The 9,865-nt window shown below is 47.0% G+C and overlaps 1 protein-coding gene across 1 annotated transcript; it reads right to left on the minus strand.

Moving 5' to 3' along the window:
• Nucleotides 1-226: 226 nt before the first annotated feature.
• On the minus strand, nucleotides 227-9,727 carry AKT1S1 (AKT1 substrate 1). The gene is given in 6 exon segments (XM_083580366.1): nucleotides 227-1,374; nucleotides 2,566-2,714; nucleotides 4,423-4,500; nucleotides 7,979-8,445; nucleotides 9,156-9,268; nucleotides 9,270-9,727. Coding segments are annotated over 6 exon segments (1,026 nt in total). The 5' UTR covers nucleotides 9,345-9,727; the 3' UTR covers nucleotides 227-1,230.
• Nucleotides 9,728-9,865: the final 138 nt, after the last annotated feature.

Consider the following 9,865-nt stretch of genomic DNA (forward strand, 5'->3'; position numbering starts at 1 on the left):
GATCTCCTCTTTGAGGGAGGGGGGATATAAACAGAAGAGGGAAAATATATAATGGGGCATGTTTCTCCCCCTCCTGTTTTGCTCCGCTCACATGCCTGGATGAAGGTAGCTGGTGGTACAGGAAGAGGTCTTCCACAAAAGCCTGCCATCCCACCACCTTTCTGGAGATGTAACTCCCCCCCCCTTCTAACTCACTTCCTGTCAATCAGACAATACAGCAAAAGAGTTGGTAAAAGACAGCTTTTTTTTAATTATTATTATTATTATTATTGGCTTGTAGGTTTGCAGGAAGGAGAAAAAAAAATACATCCTCTCCCTTCCAATTCACCAATCATCTTTGGACAAAAATAGAGGGCCAGGGCCACAAAGCGCCCTTGAAAAATCTGATACAAAAGTATTATGCTGGGGCAGCGAGGGGGTGGGTGGAAGATAAACGGAGGGGTGTAGGTGACTCCTAGAGCCGCTTTTACATCCCGCCTGCCATGAGAGCAGCCTCACCTTTGCACCACCCCTCCCCCCAAGAGGGGAAAAAGGACCCTGAAGTACCGCTCCTGGAAACTGAGAGAGAGCTATGCATGGGGAAAGTGGGGGAGGGGGAGGTGGGGCAAGCACAAAACGACAGGATTCCTTCCCCCACCACTGCTGCCCTGCTCTGCAAAGGGTCAGTTAGGTCAAGTGTATAGACAAACCCAGCTTATGTGCAAAGGATATTTTAAGACACTTATTTTGGGAGAAAGCAAAAAAGGGGGGGGCTTGGGGAACTGACGAAGGGAACCCACCGCAGCCAGATGCTGGGGTAGATTGGAAGGGTTGATGGTGGTGGCAAGAACAGATATGGGGGTGTATTTGTTGTCAGTATCCGTCCGTAGTGTTCCATTTCCCTCTTCTATGTGTCGGGGACCCCTCTCAGAAAAAAACAACAACTGTACCTCCTCAATTAGATAGGATAGAAGGGGAAAGTGGGACAGAATTTCTGGCGTGGAGAGAACGGGAGACAATTGGACCCTCCACGCCAGCTGTAGTGTAGAGATTGAGGTCATCACTTTAATTTAAAGCTTGTGGGAGCTCAGAAAGGGTAGGGTGGGAAAAGAGAGGGGAGGGAATTCGAGCTGTATGGCTTGAGGGGAGCTTCCAACCCTGTCCACCGATTTGGATGTGGGGGGGGGGCGCGGAGGAGAAATAAAAGGGCACAAACAGAGGAAGGGGCGGGACAAAGGACCACCAGATCCATTAGTATTTCCGCTGTAGTTTCTGGAAGTCGCTCGTGTTGAGGCGCGGCCGAGGCAGGTCCCCAAACATCTCTGTGCCATCTGACACCCTCAGCACCAGAGCTCGCATGCTGGCGGCAATTTTCTCCAGGTCGGGGGACGAATGCTGTATTGAGGAGCAAGGGAGAGGGAGCCAGGTGGATAAGTCTTCGTTATTTGTCTTAAATAATTACGTAAGTCAGCAAAACTAGATGGCTCCCGTCCTACATCTAAATTCAGATCTCTACCTAGAAGAGCTTTTCGACAGAAGCACCCACTGGGAGTCTGGAGGTTCTGCCACCCAACTTCCAAAGTCTATGCATTCTACTCTAGGACATACGACTCCAAATTGAGACTCGGTGTATTTCTTTTCTTCTCTGTTGTCAATGCTTATAACGCAGAACAATATAAAGGCATCAGGGCAGTGCATGACAAAATTAAGCACCATTTAAAAAATAACAGGTCAACCAAGGATGCTTTAAGCCACCATATAGGCCTGGTGGTATAAGAATGTATTCCAGAAACACCTGAAAGTTAACAGGTTGTTTTTTTGTGTGTGTGTTCCAAAGCATGGGACTAGTGACACTAAATGGCCAACTCCTAGTGGAAGCCATTTGGCCTTTTTCATAACCCAAGATACACCCCCTTCCTTGAGATCCTTCACCTACTTTGCTTTCTGGCTCACACTAGTTGCAAGCGGCTCCAGCACCCAGGCCGCCCCCTAAGTCACCCTCTTCTCCATCAAACTGGTCTCAGGCATTATCCTTTGCTCAAGCACCATTAAAAAAAACACCATTGCTGATTTTCGCGTAAAGTACACATCACACAATTGTCTGCCAAAATCATGAGGAGGGCGAAAGGGCTGTGGAGGACTTACAGGCCTCACCTCGCTCACTTCTGACTTCTCTCCCGTTGGCCATGCACATTCAAAGCCTATATTTGCAATCGTAAGAACTTGATTTTTTAAGAAAGCAAAGTAAAGCTGAGACTCCTTGCCTGCTGAATTAACGCAATCGACATTCGTTTCTGTGCATTCAAGCTGCAGCCACAGGATATGTGCAGCCCCAGCCACTTACAAAAGCTACAGTGACACCTGTAGGAACTGGGGGGGGGGGGGTTTGAACTTTTTGCAAATGTGGCCCCAGCATCTTTCCAGCAGCGACCCTACCACCCTACTGGAAGATGTGTTTTTCTGGAGCTTACCCACCAGCCGAACCCTACACACCTGTCTTAAAAAGGAAGGGGGAGAGCTCTGGAGTGTACCCCCCCACAAAATATATATCTGCCTTTCCAACACACATTCTCAGTTCCCACCCACCTTGCTGTTCTCTTCATCAGAGGATCGCATCTCTTGCCGTTGCTCCTTGAAGCCCCAGATAGGCACTGAGACAGGCAAGGACTTGGCATACTGATGGCTGAGGGGTGGAGGGGCTGTCTGGCCAGGAGCCTCCTCACTTAGACTCCCATCTGGGAGAGAGAAATGGGGGAGAAAAATGGGTCAGAAGGAAGGAAGGAAATAAAAAGAAATGAACCATCAGAAAGCATCCTCCTCCCTAGCTACAGGAGGGAAGGGATAACATCATTCTCACAGGAACTATGCTCCCATTTATTCCAAATTCCTAAAACTCACTAAGGCAGTGTCTCTCAAACTTGGATCCTCAGCTGTTGTTGGACTACAACTCCCATAATCCCTGACCATTGGTCCTGTTAGCTGGGGATGATGGGAGTTGTAGTCCAACAAAAGCTAAGGACCCAACACTGCAATGAAAAGGTTGTATGTTTTTTTACAGACAAGTGATGTTGTTTTGCAGCACCCCATGAAACCTCCGGCTTTTGCTGACATAGCATGCACCTGAGAAGGTAGGTTCAGTTTTGGCCGGGAGAGGCCTGAAGAGAAACTCCACTACAGGAAGCCAGGCATGCACGTTTCAAGCAAATGTCTCCTTTCTACTGTATAAAGTCCCTGAGATGCCTCCCTTATCTTTTGTAAATTTAGCAGTAACAAAAGAGTGTCAGGCTCCCTTCCGGAAGTGTTCAACCAAGATAAAATCTCCTAAATGTTACTCCTTTCCTTTGCCCACCAGTTCTTGCAATTACTAGATCAAGTAGTTCCCAATGGCCTGAGGCTCTTGTCAGAACAGCCCAACATATTTGCTGATCTCTTTTCCCTATCTCACCTGGACAGCAAAATCAGATGCATCTCTAGAAGCCGTTCTGCAAGGTTTTTTAGACAGACTCTTCCCGGCTTGCCTTAACAGTTTGTAAGATGAACATGGAGCTTCCATGTTCCAAGGCAGTATCTCCAAGTCTGTTGCCGGGTGCTACATCTTAAGAGGTATGTGATATTTGGAGCAAAGTTATCAGGAGGTGGTCTGCCCACTTGCAAGCTTTCCCGAGACATCTGCTTTGACTTTGCTGGAGGTAGAACAAAAGGGCTATAGGGACATTTGGCTGGGAAAGGCAATTCGTTTGTCATTAGGATGCACATAACATCTGCTGCCACCTCCCTTCAAAACCCTGGTAGAATAAAAAAAGTTAATGAATGTATGAAGCAACAGAGCCCTACTCCTTGTACCCACTGTTTACGTTTATTGTATCCTTCCTCCGAGCAGCTCAAAGCAGCAAGTGTGGAGACTGGGGGGGGGGCGGGTCGCCTTTTTTATCCTCATAGACCACCTTGTAAGGTAGGCTAGCCTGGCCCAAGGTCACCCAGTGAGCTTCAGGGCCAAGCAGGGATTCAAACCCAAGTTTCTCTGGTACACTCTCACCACTTCGCTCCTCTGAGTGCTGATCCTCTCCGATGCCCTACAAGGAAGATCCTGACAAACAGAGAGGGGATGTGGGAAAAGCTGCTCCCTCAAGACACCTATAAAGTCTTAAACGGCATTTCCGTGTGCTGCTCTGGTGCGCCAGAAGCGGCTTAGTCATGCTGGCCACATGACCTGGAAGCTGTACGCCGGCTCCCTCGGCCAATAAACCGAGATGAGCACCGCAACCCCAGAGTCGGCCACGACTGGTCCTAATGGTCAGGGGTCCCTTTACCTTTACCTAATGCAATCAGCAGTATCTTGGCTTCTTCCACATTTACAGTCAACATAGTACGTACATTGTGGGAAGCTGGCAGAGAGAGTGAAGAGACTAAAAAAAAAAAGTGGGAGATTCAGCTGCCACTCACCGTCAGTGCTCTCCAGATCAGAGTCAAAGAAAGGCTCATATTCCTGGCTTGGAGAATCCTCGTCCATCACAAACAAACCTGGAAGTGAATTAAAAACAAAACAGAATTAGATCTCGCTGAGTTGTATGCACAGGGACGTTCTATTTGAACATGAGAAGTAGCCGTTCCGGGACTGCTTATCAAGCGATCAACACAGTCACATCCGGAGAACCCCTCCAGCCCCCAATTATACTGGGATCCCTCACTAGTTAGGTACAGCTATATTTTGCTTCAAGTTCCATCTCTCAACTGAGATGCAAGTGGCAACTGTAAGCAAAGCGTCCTCACCTTCCTGTGGCAACTTTAAAAACTAAGAAGAACCCATTTGATCAGGACAATGGCTCCTCTAACCCAGCATTCTGCTCCCAAGAGTGGCCAACCAGATGCCCTGCGCGAAACCTACAAGCACAGGAGAACACTCCCACATGGTGGTTTCCAGCAACTGGTTTTCAGAAGAATTATTATCTCCAGCTGCGGAGGCAGAGAATAGACAGCATGGATCATAGCCATTGAGAGCCCTCTCCTCCATGAATCTGTACAATCCTCTTTTATTTTTTTCCTTCTTTTATTAAATTTTATTAAATGTTACCAAAAAAATGAATAGAAAAAAAGAAATAGGAACAATACATAACCATACATAAAAACGTTTTGTCTACACAATTTTCCAGAATGCAGACTAGAAAAGAAGACAAAAGATAAAAGAAAGAAACAAGAAAAAGAATGAAGAGAAAAAATACTTTTCATAATCAATTATTCCAAATTCATACTTCAAACATTACAATATTTAAATCCTAGTTAAAATATTATAAAAGACTTCCACCGCATTCACCACACGTCTCTTGGTTATCTAATTCACCTTTACATCTGATCTTCAGTCACTTCCTTTCCTTAAATTCTTTCGTAGTCCATCTAATCTTTGTATTCTCAGTATTCTTCACAAGGTTAGTCTAAGCACAACCAAACTTTCAGGTTTGATCCCTGTTTGTGTAAATATTCATTTAAGCATTCCCACTGTTTCTGTACCATAGTTTTAGATTTATGCCTTATTATATCTGTCAATTTTGCTAACTCCAGATACTCACATAGTTTACTTAACCATTCCCTTTTTGTTGGGATGTCATTTCCTTTCCAGTAACTGGCCACCAGCATTCTCGCTGCTGTTGTTGTGTATAGGAATATGTTAATTTTATCTTTGGGGATATCCTTACTCAAAATTCCTAATAAGTATGTTTCTACCCTTTTGTTATATTAAACCTTTATTAATTTTTTAATTTCTTCATGGATCATTTCCCATAATTTTTTGATCTCTGAACATGTCCACCACATATGGTATAGAGTGCCCTTCATCTTATCGCATCTCCAACATTTATTAATCGATCTATTCATTTTTGCTAGTCTGTCTATTTTAAAGCCACCTGGGCCGGTAGCCAATTTTAACATCATATACCTGCGTGGAACTCCTCACCAGATGAGGAGGTGATTTTTTATTTTTAAAAAGCATTTCTGATTTAAGAACATACCGGAGGGAAAGGGTGAGAGGGGTTGCTTTTTCAGTGCCGAGAGGTAAAGATTAAAGGACAAAGCATTTGTGTTCAGTCTCTGAAAAATACCGCATTTCTCATTATTTCCACATCAAAATATAAGCTAAAATGGGAGCTGGGACAGAGCCTGGAAACCTGACAGCCAGTTTTGCTACATCTCCTTAAGCGACACAGAAGCAAAGTTACACGAAAATCGTATTTTTCTGCGATAACATCTGATCGCAATGTACGCCAGCAGTCCAGTTTTCTGGGATGGCAACTGGACCAGCACATAGTTAAAATGATGGGATTCACTATTACAGAATGTAATAGCGGCACCAAACTTTAATGTCTTTAAAAGGGGCTTAGACAAATTCATGGAGTATAAAGCTATCAATGGGTATTGTGTGGTTTTGGTTTTTAATTTTTTTATCGAAACTTTTCAGCACACAATACAATAAAAAACAAACTATTCTAAATAGTAAAAAAGAAAAAGCGAAAGCTGGTGGGTGGGTGGGAATACAAAGCCCTCTGTCAGGGGTAGATCTTAACCCTTGTCTCACACAAAAGCGGGTGGACCATCCCAGCTTTCACCTGGGAGCATCCCATTCATCTCCCAGGCTCCCACCCTGGGAGATCTTCCCTTCCCTGTCTCTCACACAGGATTGTTTTCTGTTATCAAACCACCACTCCCACTAAAGTGGTCAATTCTGCAAGTTCTATCACCATAAACACCACTTTGAAACACTTTTGTTTCTAAGTTGTGAGCTTGGGGCTATATTGCAACTCTTTAGGGGACAGATTTAAAGAGTTGAAAATGATACTTTCAAGTATTGCTAAAATGGTGAAGAGCTCCTCTCCCCTTTGGGAAGGCAAGGATGGTGATGTGCTGTGTGCCTGGATATGGATTCTGATCTGGAAAAAAGCATTATCCAAAGTTGAGTTTCTGAGAAAAGGGCGTCTCCTATTCAGCTGGCAAAAGCAGCACCCTACAGTTACTTGTTGAGCTTGAGACCCAACTACTGCGTGCTAGGTGTCAGGAAACATCCAACAGGAGTGAAGAAAGTGTTACTTTGGAAGAAGCAGATTCAATGAGAAAGCCACACCAAAATTTCAGCTCATTATCTCTGTTTATTATCTGTGCTCTGCACAAGACTAGTGCATCCTGACCAGAAGAGGCAAAATACTCAGGATTTTGCGGTGAAGAAAGAAACGCCAAGTTTCTAGCAGTTAAAGGCACACTTTCAGCAGTTTTCCACAAAATCTTGATATTGCTATGGACAAACCTCATGCATGGAACAAACCCTTATTGAGGGTGAAATAATAATAATAATGGCTTTGCACCAAGCATTATCCTATGCAGACTGATTCAGGGGAGCGTTAGTGCTGCAAAGCTTGCCTTCCTGAATTGAAAGAGGCCTGCTGGTTTCCTCTGGGGACACACTCAGAGCAGAGAATGCTCCAGGCTACTTGAGAAGGGACAGTCCCAGCAGCAGCTCCTGGGAGGCAGGAATAATGTAGGACACATTCACACCATTTATTTAAAGCACTGCTATACTAAAGGGAGCTTAAGGGCAGCAATTGAGAGTTGTTAAGAAACCCCTCCTCTTCTCACAGACCTACAATTCAGAGTTCCCTGGGAAGAGGGATTGATTCTTAAATCACTAAGATTTTTAAACTCTGCGGAAGGAGTGGGGTCTCCCAACAACTTTCAGCACCCATAACAAACTACAGCTCCCATAATTCTTTGAGGGAATCCACAACTGTTTCAATGGTATCATTGTGATTCAAATGTATGGTGTGAATGTTGCCTTACTGAATTTACTTCTGGCTGCTGTGACTTTTTGCTTTATTTAAGATGTTGCCCATCACTCCCCATTTTTAGTGATTATACAGCATTTCAATTATTCTACTATCAGCCACTATATGCATTTTAAGGAAAGCTGAGATAAATATATTTTTTCCACAAACAAACCACCGACTGCACATAGACGTACCAGTGGTGTCACTGGGATGCTCTCTCCCACCTGGCTGCTCCAATTCTGTCAATGTGTTCCTGTCTCCTTCATCGTCTTCCTCTTCGGGCTCCTGGCCTCCAGAAGCCTGGGGCAAGGGCCCCTGGGGGGTAGGTGTCCTGTGTGGGGCAGGCTCATCTGAGGCATTGGTAGAGGGGCAGCTCCTGGAGTAAGACCCGTTGGTGGGACCTGGGCGGGGGGCAGAAGGAGGACGGGCAGCATAGGTAAAGGCGGTGGTCTTGTGAACCACCGCGATATCTTCGAGGTAGCGTTGAACGGCATCAGCCAGAGCCCCACTTCCATGCTGTGCGTAGCTGAAGCCACCAGGGGGTGGGGCCCTGAAGGCGGTGAGCAGCACTATCTCATTGCCTGTCTGACGCCGGTACTGTTCTGCTGCAGCAACCAGGGCCGCCCAGCTCTCCTTGTGGTTATCCGCCATGTTCGTCATCCTACAGGCAAACAGAAAAAGAGAAGGGGTACACACGTTAATGTTATGGAAATAGCAGCTGGGCAAACATTAAGGGCTTTAGTTGACCGAAATATGTATTAAATTGGCTTAAGTTAGGTGGATGAAACAGTACTTGAGAGGCAACCCAACAACCTTTCCTTTTGACCACATGCATGGACTGTATTTGAAGAGAATTGCATATAATGCCTCTTCTAAAGCAGCACCTGCTACCCACTATTTCTGTAAGCATTTGTATCGAAACAAGAATCATTCTTATTAAAGAGAACTGCTGCCTAATCTATCAGGGGCAAACTTTTGCCATTGGGAAGGAAGGCAAACTAGCACATTTAAGCAGGGAGGATCAAGAAGCAACATCTCCAGGGTCCCCAGAAAAGGGCAAGCAGAAAAGCTACCCCTACCCAGACCCCGGGGCTCTCTTTTTTGGGGGGTGAGTAATAAACAGTGGGGTCCTTTCTAACGGGTCGCAGTGAGGGATGGAACCAGGGAACCAGGACTCCTGGGTTCTGCTCCAGCAATACGGCAAAACGCACGTTCATCCCTTTGAGGGCGGGGGCGGCAGATCACAATATCTCCAGACAAACAACGCTAACGGGGGGAGGAGGAAGCAGAAGGGGGGGGCCAGAAACAAACACCTTCCCCCCTCCCCTTCCAAGAAGGGCTCCAGAGGGAGGGGGGAAAGGGTTGCATTACCTGCCAGCGCCTCTCAGTTCTTCCTCCGCCGAAGCCTCCCCACCCCCCTCGGGGGCCACCACTCGGAACCCTGACCTCTCACCTTTGACCCTCCCCAAGACACTTATGGGCCCCCCTCCTCCTCCAAACAACTAACGCCTCCTCCTCCCCCCGGAGGCCCCGCCCACTCCCTCTGCCCTCACAAGGCATGAGAGAGGCGCCCGCACGTTTCCCGTTACGAAGATGGCGGAGCTAAAAGAGCGCAGCGCCCCCTCCGTCCCTTTTAAGGGCCTGAGGGGTTTTTTCATGCCCGATTCAAAGATGGAGGCCGGAGAGCGAGGCGCTGGCCCCGCCCGGGGCTACGGAAGGCGCCTTCTCCTCAGGCAGCCCCTGCCGCGCTCAGTGGGGAGGGGGCTGCTCTCAGGTAAGGGCCGCAGTCGAGAGCGCCCTTCCTAAAAGTGGACCGGGGGCTTCGAGGCGCTCCGTGCAACAAGGATGGAGGAGGAGGAGGCTCGGCGCTGCCCCCTTGCGAAAACGGCGCTGCCATTTAACTTCACTCAGGACTGAACGGTCATTAATAACGGGAAAGCCGCCCATCCTTTTTTTCTTGGGCGCTTTTCAGCTTGGTGCCTTCGGGACAGAATCTGCACTTCGCGCGGGGAGATTCGGTACACGGAGCACTTCCGGTTTGTCCCGGAAGTGGGTGAACCACTGCGAACAGTGTGCGTCGC

The sequence above is a fragment of the Podarcis filfolensis genome (assembly GCF_964270895.1).
Source record: "Podarcis filfolensis genome assembly, chromosome: 13".
NCBI lineage: Eukaryota > Metazoa > Chordata > Lepidosauria > Squamata > Lacertidae > Podarcis > Podarcis filfolensis.